Source organism: Podarcis muralis, chromosome 2 (genome assembly GCF_964188315.1).
Source record: "Podarcis muralis chromosome 2, rPodMur119.hap1.1, whole genome shotgun sequence".
NCBI classification, from domain to species: domain Eukaryota; kingdom Metazoa; phylum Chordata; class Lepidosauria; order Squamata; family Lacertidae; genus Podarcis; species Podarcis muralis.
Window position 1 is genome coordinate 82250090 of NC_135656.1, and position 15457 is coordinate 82265546.

General features: G+C 46.2%; 1 protein-coding gene and 1 long non-coding RNA gene across 2 annotated transcripts in view; both read left to right on the forward strand.

Annotated features, from left to right (window-relative positions):
* Positions 1-226: 226 nt before the first annotated feature.
* LOC144327009 (uncharacterized) lies at positions 227-3025 on the forward strand. Its single transcript, XR_013391982.1, has 2 exons — positions 227-1236; positions 1678-3025. It is a non-coding gene; the product is annotated as an uncharacterized LOC144327009 (long non-coding RNA).
* A 5294-nt stretch (positions 3026-8319) lies between these two features.
* APPL1 (adaptor protein, phosphotyrosine interacting with PH domain and leucine zipper 1) overlaps positions 8320-15457 on the forward strand; it is a 40044-nt gene continuing 32906 nt past the window's right edge. The window contains exon 1 of the mRNA XM_028719105.2: positions 8320-8454. Coding sequence (XP_028574938.2) covers positions 8401-8454 — 54 coding nt within the window. The 5' untranslated portion in view covers positions 8320-8400. The remainder of the gene's footprint in view (positions 8455-15457) is intronic.

A 15457-nucleotide genomic window follows, 5' to 3' on the forward strand; every position in this document is an offset into this window, starting at 1 on the left:
TCCGTTGCCCAATGGGCTGAATTTCAGGGCTTTTGCATGCAAAGGGCAAGCTTGTTCTTTACTTGTTTAGATCTTTAAACTTGGGAACAGATATTTGGCTCCATGACCACAATGACCAAAAGGTTCAGCTTCTAGAGGACTGGAAAGATCATGATTGTACTTCCCCTACCCTCAGCCCTAACTCCGTTGAGTATTTTTTGTTATGAGACTGGGTGTTTGGGGCTGATGCCGTGGCATTCTTGTCCGGGGGCTTGATGGAAAAACAGAAAAGTGACCCTCACCTAACTCTCCAATGCCCTTCAACAAGAATGCTGTAGGAAATATTGCTAAGCCCAAAGGGAGGCAATTTGCTTCAGCTCACCTTGTTAATGGCAGAGCAAAAGCTATGCGTGTGTCATTCTCAACCAGTCTACTTTCAGGACTGATTTTAGAACCCTCTTATATCAGGCCACATGGTCACTGGGGTGGCTCCATCATGCAACCATGACTATCCACACAGGGACCATCTATTTTTGTTTTTTTCTGATACTGGATTTTAAGTTACAGTTACATCTTTTAAAACAACTGTCAGTATATCACACTGTATTGAGTGCATGTCGGATCTCGTCTTCAGTTTTCCTTTTTCTGTGAACCGTCCCTTGGAGCTCTCCGGGCCCCATCCTGTTATTTGGCTCTGCCCAATGACCCACCCTTGCATCGCAGTGTTCACCTTCTGTTGTCAGATATTTCGGTTTTTAAGCCTTTGTGCTTTTTTATGTTTGTACATATTTTATGGGCTAATAGCCGTAAATAAATGAATGAATGAATAAGTATCACACTGTATTCCACTTGCCTTCCAAAGGAACACATGGCTCTCCCCACATAGCGGGTTAGGTTGAGACTGCTGATCCAAAGTGATCAGTAATTTTTACGGTAATTACAATCCTGCTTTCCCTTGTACCAGCTTACCTTGACTTTGGTAAGGCCTTTGAAAAGGTCCCCCATGATATTATTGCAAAACAACTAGTAAAATGTGGGCTAGACAAAGCTACCGTTAGGTGGATTTGTAATTGGTTGATGGGCTGAACCCAAAGAGTGCTCATCAGTGGCTCACCTTCATCCTGGAAAAAAATGACTATTGGGGTTCCACAAGGTTCTGTCCTGGGCCTGGTGCTATTCAATATTTTTATAAATGATTTGGATGATGGAATAGAGGGCGTGCTAATCAAATTTGCAAATGACTGCAAACTGGGAGGGGTTGTGTAGTGGTTTGGAGTTACTCGTGCGTAAACCGACCCCGTTTGGGTGCTTGGTTGCCTGGTTAAATCCTTCGGACTGCACAGCCCATCTCCGCTTGACTGCCTCAGTCACTGACAGAATCTGTCTGTGGGCGTTTCTTAAACCTCTGCCAGCATAAAAGCTGTTTGACACCTAATCGTCTCCGCCTCTCATTGCGCGGGAGTCTCCTGCGCAGGGTGGGCGTGGGTAGCGGAGTGCCTGGGCTCTCTTCACTGACTTCCAGGGAAGAATCCCGGAGCCCTTCCACCTCCTCTTCCCATTGCTCTCCTGGACTCTTGGTGTAACGCGTATTTCCTTCCCCTTCCACCGAGCTGAGTCTCCCCCTTGTGCTAGGACCTTCACCTGCAGAGTCTGAGACCCTCTCCTTCTCCCGTGTCTCTGATGTCAGTTCCCTGACAGGTTGCTAATACACCAGAGGACAGGGTCAGAATTCAAAATGACCTGAATAGCCTAGAGAGCTGGGCCAAAACCAACAATATGGAGTTCAATAGGGAGAAATGTAAGGTACTACACCTGGATAGAAAAAATGAAATGCACAGGTGGGGGACACTTGGCTTGACAACAGTACCAGTGAAAGGGATCTGGGAGTCTTAGTTGACCACAAGCTGAATATGAGTCAACAGTGTGATGTGGCAGCTAAGAACGCCAATGCAATTCTGGGCTGCATCAATAGGAGTATAGTGTCTAGATCAAGTGAAGGAATGCTACCACACTATTCTGGTTGGTCAGACCACACCTGAAATACTGTGTCCAGTTGAAGAAGGATATTGTCAAGCTGGAACATGTCCAGAGGTGGGTGACCAAAATGTAAAAGGTCTGTAATCCAAGCCCTATGAGGAGAGACTTAGGGAGCTGGATTTGTTTAGTCTAGAGAAGAGAAGATTAAGGAGTGACATGATAGCCATGTTTAAATATTTGAAGGGATGTCATGTTGAAGAGGGAGCAAGCTTGTTTTCTGCTGTTCTAGAGACTAGGATGCAGAATAATAGATTCAAACTATGGGAAAAGAGATTCCACCTGGGCGCGGTAATCCAGTCAGGGAAAAAGGGAGGCATACTATGTTTAGGGCACCATTTCCAGCCTCTTCTCCTTTTCGGGGTGAGAATAGTGGATCCTAAAAAGGGCTGCTCAGTCATGGATACAGCTGCTGAGCTGCTCAACTGCCTTATTCCTTGAGTCAGAACGACTGAACGCCCATGTGTCGGTTCATGACTAGGGGCTTCACATTCCTGCCCCTGTAGCCATTTAGTGATCGCCATGGGGGTTGGGTTTGGGGGGGTTGGGTTGGGTTTTTGGAAGATGCCTGTGCGTGAATTTGTTTTATGTGTGTAGATCAGTGCACACTGACCAACGCACAGCCTTCGCAGTAGGGCTCTGTTCTGATGGCATGAGTAGTCACGACGAACTGGTGGATCCTATCTCATGCAGCCTTCATCCGCCTTCACAGCCGTTGTAACACACTGCTTGTTATCACCCGCCTGTTCTGCCATTGAGGACTTCTTGGCTCATTCTTTGTCTAGCTCCTTCCCTGTTATGTACTAAGCTTGGATCCTAGAACAATAGGCAAGTAGGATCCTAGAATGCAAGAATTGATTGGCTTGCAGGAAAGACCAATCAGGCTCCAGGAGGGAAGCAGAACCAGCCATTCAGACGGGACTCATTGTGTAAATAATGTATATAAAAGCCTGAGGTTTTGGGGGAAATTCAGTCACTGTTTTACAAGCTGCAATAAAGAGCATGAAATCACTACAGGACTCTGAGCATATTTAATTTTCTTTGACCTTACCACCTTGGGTGACCCTGCTGGGAGTACGAGATTCCCAACGGCTTCACTCACAAGGGTCATAGGAATGTGCAAGCCCACTCACCATGACAAGTGAGAGAACTGAGATAGATTGCACTGAGCCCTGGTCTCATTAGACAAAGTGTTCCACCAAAAAGGCTCTGGCTCTGGTTGAGGACAGCTGGATATGTTTTGGGCCAGGGACCACCAGTAGGTTGCTGTTAGATGAGCATCACACTCATGGGGGTGTATTGGAAGATAATTCCCACAGATAAGAAAGGTCACAGACTGTTTAGGGCTTTAAAGATTAGCACCAAAACATTGAACCTGATTTGATACTCCACCTGGAGCCAATCCAGCTGATTAACAACCAACTGAATGTGGGCTCTCCACAAAGTCCAAGAAAGAACTCATGCATCTGCATTTTAGACCATTTGGAGTTTCTGGAGCAGTCTCAAGGGTAGCCCTGCATATCTCTCTCTCTCTCTCTCTCTCTCTCTCTCACACACACACACACACACACACACACACACACATATTTAAACCCTGCACTCCCCGGCTCAGGTGTATAGCAAGTTAAAGTACTCTAGTACTGTATGCAGGTGACTACTGCATGGATCACCATGGCTAGGTTGGAAAGGGACAGGTACAGTGCCGATTGCCTAACCTGACATAGATTCAAAAATTCCAGTTTGGCTACATTTGTGACCAATGCCTCCATAGAGACAGAAGCATCCAGGATCACACCAGGACTCCTGATGGCAGCTACAGGTGACTATTGCACCCCATGAAGAGCTGGGAGCTGGCAAACCAAACTGAAATTATTCTGGCCCAGCCATTGGACGCCCATCTTTAAAGGATAGAGATTCAGCCGACACTGTTTCCTCCATCCCAGCACACCCACCTAAAAATTGGCCAATATATCCAGGGTAGCATCTGGCCAGGGCCATGAAGCAGTAGATCCATGATGTTTGTGGTCAGATCTGTGGTTATGTACAAGATATGTGAATGAAGGGTGAATTTGGGGTTCCCCAATGCAAAAAGTGTGATGATCCATGAGGATCCGTGCTTCAAAACCATGTTTTTGAGCCATGGAGTGGCCAGGAAGCCATGGATCCGTGATTTTTCTGGTGCAGGCTGTGCCCCTGGAAATGATGTGTGATTTGCCGTTGATTTTTGGTTGGCCCAATGAAAAAAGCGTTAGGATCCATGAGGATCCGACCTTCAAAACGACGTTTTTGGGCCATGGCGTTGCCAGATAACCGTGGATGCTAGTCTTTTGTGGTGCAGACTGTACCCCTGGACATGATGTGTGATTTGATGGTGAGTTTGGGGTGGCCCAATGCAAAAAGCGTGAGGATCCATGAGGATCCGTGCTTCGGAACCACGTTTTTGGGCCACAATATGGCCAGGAAGCCGTGGATCCGAGTTTTTTGTGGTGCAGGCTGTGCCCCTGGCCATGATGTGTGATTTGACGGTGAGTTTGGGTTGGCCCAATGCAAAAAGCGTGAGGATCCATGAGGATCCGTGCTTCAAAACCACGTTTTTGGGCCATGGAGTGGCCAGGAAGCCGTGGATCCGTGATTTTTGTGGTGGATGCTGTGCCCCTGGCCATGATGTTTGATCTGATAGTGACTTTGGGATGGTCTTGTGCAAAAATCAGGAGGATCCATGAGGATCCATGCTTCGGAACCACGTTTTTGGGCCACAGTATGGCCAGGCAGGTGTGGATCCGAGTTTTTTGTGGTGTAGGCTGTGCCCCAGGCTATGATATGTGATTTGACAGTGATTTTGGGTTGGCCCAATGCAAAAAGCGTGAGGATCCATGAAGATCCGTGCTTTAAAACCACGTTTTTGGGCCACGGTATGGCCAGGAAGCCGTGGATCCATGATTTTTGTGGTGCAGGCTGTGCCCCTGGATATGATGTGTGATTTGCCGTTGATTTTTGGTTGGCCCAATGAAAAAAGCGTTAGGATCCATGAGGATCCGACCTTCAAAACGACGTTTTTGGGCCATGGCGTTGCCAGATAACCGTGGATGCTAGTCTTTTGTGGTGCAGACTGTACCCCTGGACATGATGTGTGATTTGATGGTGAGTTTGGGGTGGCCCAATGCAAAAAGCGTGAGGATCCATGAGGATCCGTGCTTCGGAACCACGTTTTTGGGCCACAATATGGCCAGGAAGCCGTGGATCCGAGTTTTTTGTGGTGCAGGCTGTGCCCCTGGCCATGATGTGTGATTTGACGGTGAGTTTGGGTTGGCCCAATGCAAAAAGCGTGAGGATCCATGAGGATCCGTGCTTCAAAACCACGTTTTTGGGCCATGGAGTGGCCAGGAAGCCGTGGATCCGTGATTTTTGTGGTGGATGCTGTGCCCCTGGCCATGATGTTTGATCTGATAGTGACTTTGGGATGGTCTTGTGCAAAAATCAGGAGGATCCATGAGGATCCATGCTTCGGAACCACGTTTTTGGGCCACGGTATGGCCAGGCAGGTGTGGATCCGAGTTTTTTGTGGTGTAGGCTGTGCCCCAGGCTATGATATGTGATTTGACAGTGATTTTGGGTTGGCCCAATGCAAAAAGCGTGAGGATCCATGAAGATCCGTGCTTTAAAACCACGTTTTTGGGCCACGGTATGGCCAGGAAGCCGTGGATCCATGATTTTTGTGGTGCAGGCTGTGCCCCTGGATATGATGTGTGATTTGACAGTGAGTTTGGGTTGGCCCAATGCAAAAAGTGTGAGGATCCATGAGGATCCGTGCTTCAAAACCACGTTTTTGGGCCATGGATTGGCCAGGAAGCCGTGGGTCCGAGTTTTTTGTGGTGTAAGCTGTGCCCCTGGACATGATGTGTGATTTGACGGTGAGTTTGGGGTGGCCAAATGCAGAAAGCGTGAGGATCCATGAGGATCCGTGCTTCGGAACCACGTTTTTGGGCCTTGGAGTGGCCAGGAAGCCGTGGATCCGAGATTTTTGTGGTGTAAGCTGTGCCCCTGGACATGATGTGTGATTTGACAGTGAGTTTGGGTTGGCCCAATGCAGAAAGCGTGAGGATCCATGAGGATCCGTGCTTCAAAACCACGTTTTTGGGCCACGGTATGGTCAGGAAGCCATGGATCCGAGTTTTTTGTGGTGCAGGCTGTGCCCCTGGACATGATGTGTGATTTGATGGTGCGTTTGGGTTGGCCCAATGCAAAAAGCGTGAGGATCCATGAGGATCCGTGCTTCGGAACCACGTTTTTGGGCCTTGGAGTGGCCAGGAAGCCGTGGATCTGAGTTTTTTGTGGTGTAATCTGTACCCCTGGGCATGATGTGTGATTTGACAGTGAGTTTGGGTTGGCCCAATGCAGAAAGCGTGAGGATCCATGAGGATCCGTGCTTCAAAACCACGTTTTTGGGCCACGGTATGGTCAGGAAGCCGTGGATCCGTGATTTTTGTGGTGCAGGCTGTGCCTCTGGACATGATGTGTGATTTGTCGGTGAGTTTGGGGTGGCCCGATGCAAAAAGCATGAGGATCCATGAGGATCTGTGGTTCGGAACCAAGTTTTTGGGCCACGGTTTTGCCAGGAAGCCGTGGATACGTGATTTTTGTGTTGCATGCTGTGCTGCTGGCCATGATGTTTGATCTGATGGTGACTTTGGGCTGATCTAGTGCAAAAATCATGAGGATTCATGAGGATCCGTGCTTCGGAACCACGTTTTTGGGCCAGGGCGTGGCCAGGCAGGCGTGGATCCGAGTTTTTTGTGGTGTAGGCTGTGCCCCTTATTATGATATGTGATTTGACGGTGAGTTTGGGTTGGCCCAATGCAGAAAGCGTGTGGATCCATGAAGATCCGTTCTTGAAAACCACGTTTTTGAGCCACGGTTTCGCCAGGAAGCCGTGGATCCGTGATTTTTGTGGTGGATGCTGTGCCCATGGCCATGATGTTTGATCTGATGGTGACTTTGGGTTGATCTTGTGCAAAAATCATGAGGATTCATGAGGATCCGTGCTTCGGAACCACGTTTTTGGGCTAGGGCGTGGCCAGGCAGGCGTGGATCTGAGTTTTTTGTGGTGTAGGCTGTGCCCCTGGCTATGATGTGTGATTTGACGGTGAGTTTGGGTTGGCCCAATGCAAAAAGTGTGAGGATCCATGAGGATCCGTTCTTGAAAACCACGTTTTTGGGCCATGGTATGGCCAGGAAGCCATGGATCCGTGATTTCTGTGGTGGATGTTGTGCCCCTGGACATGATGTGTAATTTGAAAATGAGTTTTGGCTGATCAAGTGCAAAAATCATGAGGATTCATGAGGATCCGTGTTTTTTAACCATGTTTTTGCGCCATTGCGGCACCACGAAACAGTGGATGCGTGATTTTTTTGGTTCCTCCTACCGACTAAGATGTGGTCTACAGTAGCATGGTGTTTTTATTTTGTTTCAATATAAAAATCATATGAATTCATGAGGATCCGTGCCTCGGATCCATGTTTTTATGGTGCTGCAGCGCGGCAAATTGTTGGATCCACGTTTTTTATAGTCCAGTTTGTAGGCGTGCCTTCTAGGTGTGATTTGACACTGCATTTGTTGGAATTATTTTTAAAAAACTGGAGGATCCATGAGGATCCGTGTAGATCCGCCTTTTATGCAGACCCTTAATATATTTCGACCCATTCTCCTTTCGTATCCAACGAATAAAATAATATTGTAAAGTAAGAAAAGCCAAAAAATTCCACACACAAATAAAACCGTGTTTAAAAGATCCACTTAACAACAGAGATGTGTGCTAGGCCGCAAAGCAGTAATTTTAAGAGCCAAGGCTGGGAGGGGAAAAAGGGCATCGGCTGGGATGACACGCAACATGGCGTGCCTGTGCCATCCTTTGCCCTGGCTTCATGGAGAAGGCCCGCTGTGACCGGTGAGGACTTGCGACCAGCCGCAAACCCTCTGAGGGCCACACGGGGTGGGGGAGGCAGGATGGGCCGCCAGCCACGGCGCAACAACCCCCGCATGAGAGGCCAGGAGAAGAGCGAGCCTGTGGATCCGGATTAATAAATAAGAGGCCGCGCGCCTCCTCCTCCTCCTGCTGCTGCTTCGGTTCGGAGTGGCCGCCTTCTCAGCCAATGGGAAGCAGGCGGCGCGCGGTCCGCCGCATCTGAGGGAGGAGGCGGCGGCAGCAGCGGCGTCCTTTGCAGCCACGGCCCGCTGCGTGGAAGTGCCGGGGCGGGATTTCCTGAGCTTCCCTGTTGTGGCTGCTCGGGGAGGAGGGAAAGGGGAGCGCGAGGGTGGAGACCCGTCAGCTGGGTGCGGCGTGAGGGGGCAGCTGGGCCGGTCCGGCCTGCGGAGATCCGTCCGCCGACATGCCTGGGATAGACAAGCTGCCCATCGAGGAGACGCTGGAGGACAGCCCCCAGGTGAGGAGGGAAAGCGGCGGGAGAGGCGGCGAGCTGAGGGCCCTCGGCGCCGCGAGGCAGGCGGGCGGGCTGGTGGCGGGCTGCGGAGCCCCATCCCTGGCAGCCACCATCCCGGAATAGTAACGCTTCGCTCCCTCCCTCCCTCCTTCCTCTCTTATCCCCCCCCCCCCCCCCGCGCCGTCGCCGACCGCCGCCTCACGAGCGACTCCATAGCGACAAGGAGCCTGTGCAAAAACTGTCCCGCCGCGGTCTGGTCTTTCCGCTTCGCCCTCTGTAGCATCTTCTCCAAGTGACATGGAGGGTTTGCTGCACCTCGCATGCAGAAGTGCTTCTGCTAAATCTGTGGGGAAATAGACTTGTTTGGGGACGCCCCCCTGCCCTTTTCCAAGTCGCCACGGGGCGCTTAAATGGAGTCCCAGGAAGCATAATCACGCGACTGTCTTAGGCACAAAAATAATCAAACCCAAAAGGCCTTCCCCACTCCTTTTTTTTTCTTTTTTTTTAAAAGTCCTTGGCTAGTGTAAAGGAAGCACTGTCTCCTTTCTCCATGTCTGGGCTGTTGGGGGTTAAATGGGGATGTTGCTTCTGTCGAGTATAAAATCTGGAGGGTACTGGGTATGTACAGGGTGGGACATAAGAGCTCTTTCAGCGTTTTCTTGAGTTTTATACAGTATTGTATTCCCCCACCCCACTGAAGGTCTTTTTCTCAGGTCCCACAGAGTCACGGGAGACAGTCTAGTAAGGGCAGTAGAGCCCAGTGAAATCTGTTCCTGCCTTAAATTGCTGTGCAATTATTGAAATTGCTGCCTCAGTTTCCTCACTACACCCTTACTCCTACATTTGGTGGATTTGTTTATCAGTGACTTTGAAATTGTTTCCTTACATGTAGTGTTAGCTCAATTGCCTTGTAGGGACACCTGTTCAAAGATTACGTTTAATAATGTACCATTGCCTTATGCACATTTTCTTTGAATTTTGTTCTCTTGTAAGTGTGATTGTTTTCAGGTACAGTTACCTTGCAGTCCACTCCTATACACAATTAAACATTCATTTTTTAAAACTGAAATATAACAAAATTCTTGTGAACCACATACTGTCTCAAGAAAACTTGACAGATGCTTGCCTGTTGATTCTCAGAAAAGTAAGGATGTGTAACAATATACAGTAATGCTTTGAAAACCTTGTTTCAACCACTGAGTCGGTATGTGACCAGATTGGAAAGAGATGATGATTAGCATCTTCTGTTTCTTTTGAATAATTGGCTTCATTATCTCATATGTTGCTGTGTAAGAGATGTTTTACACTTCCTGTGATCTCATCTAAACAAGCTTTCAGAGTAGTGCTTTGCAGTCTCCTGTTTATGGTCTTGGCCACAGCAATAACATTAGTGTGCAAATGTTGTACGATAGATGCAACTTTGCTAGATTGAGAGAGTTTTTATACTAAGTAAGAGATGGACTACATATAAAATATGGAATTGATCTAGACCTAGTCTAGATATTCATTAAATCTAGAAGATAATTCTACCTCATCTACCTCATCTTAAAATCCCTTCCAGAATTATAGAAATTTAAAAAGAGGGGTTATTTAGTTAAGGGTTAGTCAACATAATGCACTCCAGATATTGTTGCACTACGTCTCCCACCATCGCTGTAGACATACTTGCTGGTGATGATGGGAGTTCTAGCCCAACAATATCTGGAGGGCACAATGTTTGCTACCCCTTAGTTCATCATGCATCAATAAGATGGATGGTGATTTTCCCCTAATGATGTAAATGGGCAAGAATTAAAGTATAAAATGTTTCAAAAAAGGATTCTCTAGAGACCAGAGGCATCCAAGTTGCTGCTAGCTTGATTAACAAACAACGATCAGACCTTGAAGCACAACAGATTTTAGGGGTACTATGCATAATTTCCTATATCTTAATGAAGTTGTTTTCAAACTGTGTTCTGGGGTTCCTCAAAAACTTAAGGATGCTTCATTCAGAAAATCAGCAATGTGGGCAAGTGCGCTCATTACTAGCAGTCTCCTTACAAAGCTACCCCTAGGGCCCATTTGAGAACTAAAAATTACTGAGGTCCACCAATCACAAAATTGTGCTGCAGAGGATGGATAGATGCAGAAATTGGCACCATCTGCTGACAATTACTAACATCCAAAAATCATTGTGCTTGTGGAATGACTTCATTGAGTGCAATGAACTTCTCCAAACTGGTATGGAGGGTTGGAGGAAGCCCCAAAGCAAATTTAGGGGTCCTTCCTCCTCTGAATGAGGGAGCTGCTGCTGCTAGCATCTAGCCAACCAAAAGTCTACTGTACAATCAGGGGGTGGGTTGTAGCATTGAGGCAGGACCAGAAAGTGGGCTGCAGGCCACTGTCGGTCCTTGAACCAGTTTGAGGAATGCTGCTCTACAACTCTCAGCCACAGTTTGACATATTCTGGGAATCTGGAATGTATTCTCAGTGTGGTGATATAGACCTGGACAGTGTTACTCCTGAATCAACAGTGCATGCTACTGATGCTTCAATACCCTCTGCAATGTACAAGAATTCCTTTACAGAAGTTCCTCATCAAACTAGCATAAACAGGTTTCCCTGAAAGTGGTAAGCTTTGTCATAACTCAAAGATCCATCATGCAAGCAGACAAAAACATTCAGCAAAGTTCTCAAGTTTGAGCATTCAACTGATAAAGTGTAAGCATAGGATTGTACTGTTGGCATCACAGGAATTTGTACCTATACAGGGTCATTTATCACAACCTCATTTTCTTATTCTAAATTTTTGAATCTGCAAAGTGTGAAGTTTCATTCCCTTGCTTTGCATAGCATAAGGACTCTTTCTACAGAAAAATAATTTCTCTTCCAGAGTCCAAAGGGGCCTTTGAGAGCATATCCATTAGAACACACCCCTATATAAGATAACTGAAGTTTGTTACACGTACACTTTAACTTCACACTGACACAGCCTGTTTGAAGTCTATTATGAAAAGTTATTTGTCTCATTTAACCAGCAATGGAAGCTCTGTTGAATTGCAGAACTGGATCAACTCTGATTTTGTCATGATGACAAATTGAAAGATTGGAGGCAACGCACACTGAACAAACTGTGGCTTACTTAAATTCACTGCTTAAGCAAAATTTGACTCATAGTGTTCCTGACTCTTATCCACAATGCTACACCAGTCTAGAACATTAATAGGTTTTTACACACATTATATTTTATCAGAAGCTACTATTTTAATAGGTTTACTTCCTTTTGGAGAATAAAATATACATTCTATTAAAAATTCATTTTGACTCAACTTTTGGAGGCATGTGATTGCACATAAATTATAAAATGAATAGATAAGGCTATAATCCCAATATCTGTCAAAATTAGTTTCCACTGAGCTCATTTGTTGATGAACATGCACAAGATACGGATGGAGAGTTCATTTAACATGCCAGTATTATAGTAGTAGTAGTAATAATATATATATATATATATATATATATATATATATATATATATTTGCTTTCGTAGATTTTCACGGGTACAGGAATGCAGGTTTTGGTGTCCTCGGGTATCTTCCCGTGTAAAAGTTGGGGTGTCTAGGCGACGTTTCGACGAGGTCTCACTCGTCATCTTCAGGCTGGTGCACCAGCCTGAAGATGACGAGTGAGACCTCGTCGAAACGTCGCCTAGACACCCCAACTTTTACACGGGAAGATACCCGAGGACACCAAAACCTGCATATATATATATATATATATATGCAGGTTTTGGTGTCCTCGGGTGTTTCTTTTTGGATTAGCTTCGTAACCCTGTTTTGCTGGTATCCATTGGCAATTAACACATTTGAGAGATTCTGTAACTCAGTTGTCAAGTGGTCTTTGTCAGCCAGGCGTTTGGTTCTGGAGATGAGAGTCTTGGCTACGGAGTTTATTTGTGCAGGGTGGTGGTGTGATTGTGCATGTAAGTAGCGGTTGGTGTGTGTTTTTTTCGGTAGATAGTGTGTCCTAGGGAGCCATCAGGTTTTTTGTAGATTAGGACGTCAAGGAAGGGAAGTTGGTTGTTGGCTTCTATTTCCATAGTGAATTGTATTTTGGGGTGTAGGCTGTTGAGATGTGTGAGGAAGCTGTCCAGTTTTTCCTTCCCGTGTGGCCAAATTACAAAGGTGTCGTCAACATATCTGAGCCAAAGTTTGGGTTTGTGTTCTGACTTGTCTAAAGCATTGGTTTCAAAGTGTTCCATGTACAGGTTTGCGATGACCGGTGAGAGGGGTGATCCCATAGGTGCTCCTTCTATCTGCAAAACAGGGTTACGAAGCTAATCCAAAAAGAAACACCCCCCAAAAACCAAGACACAGAAGAAAACAATGGCATGGCCCTCCTTCCTTATATCAAGGGCACTACAGATAAAATTAGCAAAATCCTCCATAAACACAATATCAAAACAGCCTTTTGCGCCAACCAAAAAATAGCCAATATCCTCAGAAACCCCAAGGACAAAATCCAGTTGGAAAACCAAGGGGTCTATGAAATACCCTGCAAAGTCTGCCCAGCCACGTACATTGGACAAACAAACAGACGAATAAATGCACGTATCGCAGAACACAAGAATGCCGTCAAAAAAGAAGAAAAAACTTCCTCTCTTTTCCAACACATGAAAGAAACAGGACACGAAATTAATTTTGCAGATTCCAAATTGCTCTCTAACATGGAACATCACCACAAGAGAATAATCATGGAAGCCATCGAGATAGAGAAACACCCTCACAACATGAACAAGCGTGACGACACATCCCGCTTGCCAGACATCTGGAAATTAGCCCTCCCCACAAAAACTGACACCAGATCCAGAGGCACACAGAACGCCATCACCAATCAACCACACCAGACCCAAACCCAGACCCTCTCCACAGATAAATTACAGACACCATCCAGTAGCCAAACCATAGTGGCACCTCCGGATGCTGCACCCCCCTGCAATCCCTACACAGATCTGGCTGGCACAGGCCACAAAACCACAGCTCGCCCCTATACACGAAGCCAAGCCAGAGCACAACTAAATGCAGTACAGCCATCTTCTCAGAAAAACTCTTCACAAAGTTCAAGAGGTCAAGACACAAAGGCTTTAGCAACTAATCCACACCTAATGACCCACCTAAGTGGTACTCAGGATATCACTCAAGAAATCACTCAAGATATCCCTCAAGCAATTAAGGAACAAAAGAAGAAAAGGCACACTAGCCTGGGAACTTCCTCTCTGCCCAGAACATTGGAGGCTATACACCACACCTCCTCAACAGTATTTATAGGAACTCAAACACTGAGATCCTGCTCTGTTCCAGTAACAAGAAGCCGAAAGCACCTGCCTGAAGATGACGAGTGAGACCTCATCGAAACGTCGCCTAGACACCCCAACTTTTACACGGGAAGACACCCGAGGACACCAAAACCTGCATTCCTGTACCCGTGAAAATCTACGAAAGCATATATATATATATATATATATATATATATATATATATATATATATATATATATATAAATACATACATACATACATACATTTATACCCCACCCACCTGGCTGGGTTTCCCCAGCCACTATGGTTGGCTTCCAACAAAGATTACAAAATACAATAGTCCTTCAGATATTAAAAGCTTCCCTAAGCAGGGCTGCCTTCAGATGTCTCCTAAAAGTCTGGTGGTAGTTTTTTTTCTCTTTGACATTTGGTGGGAGGGTGTTCCACAGGGCGGGCGCCACTACCGAAAAGGCCCTCTGCCTGGTTCCCTGTAACTTCACTTCTCCCAGTGAGGGAACCGCCAGAAGGCCCTTGGCGCTGGACTTCAGTGTCTGGGCAGAACAATGGGGGTGGAGACGCTCCTTCAAGTATAGTATTGTTACCATGTTAGGACAAAAACCACTGTACTCAAATTGCAGCATAAAGGCTGTTCTACTACTCCAGAGGTGCAGCATTTAAACAGTTCCACAAATAAAAACATAAATATTTAAAATGGTGTTTTCCCAATCAAGTAAAAATTCATATAGCTGAATAATAAAAGATGAGCTAAAAATGTAGTGTCCTTTCTGGCACCAAAAGAACAGCAAGTTTGATGTTAGGCAAGTGTCCATGGTAAGCTGATTAGTAGTTTACAAGCACACCTAGGTAGTGTTTGTCATTCCAATTTAAATCCCAAAGTAAATAGAGATGGGTGGTGGCTCCAGTTTTAATGTCTACACTTCTAAATAGCTCATCGTCAGCAATACAAAAAGTAGGACATACGTTATAGGTGTTGGCATTTGAAATAGATTTCATGCAGCCTTTGGAATCCATAATGATCTATGATGGACATAAGAAAATAGCAGGCCAGTGGGGGAGAACTTGTCGCCCTCCAGATGTTGCTGGACTACAGCTATCATTCCTGACCATGGACACAGCCAAGGGGGAGCAGCGGGGCATCTGCCCCCCTAGAGCAAGTAAATCAATACAAACACTTAACTAACTGCGGTTCTGCCCCCACTAATATGAAGCCTGCCCACCAAAATAAATCCTGGCTACATCCATGTCCCTGATCATTGTTCATGTTGGCTTGAGCTGATGAGTCCAACAACATGGAGGACTGTAGCTTTCCTATTCCTGCTCCATCCCTCCCTTTTTCAAACAGCTGCTTAATGTTCTGTGGTCACCGAGTATGCACGGTTGTTAATAGGTCTGCACCATAGGGTTTAAAGTTTTTTTTGTACTTCTGCAAACATAAAGGTTAAATAGCTGTTTTGGCTATTTAAGGGTCAGTGCTTGACTTTGGTCACATTCATCACTTCTCTGCCTTTTGGTTAAGATCAAGTGACTGATCACATTCATGTACTTGAGGCACATGCCTTCCCCCAGTGAATCTTGGGAACTGTAGTTTACCCTAACAGCTACAATTCCCAGCGCCCTCAACAAACTATAGTTCTCACAGTTGTTTGGGGGAAGAAGCTATGTGTTTTAAATGTAAAATGTGGATGTGAC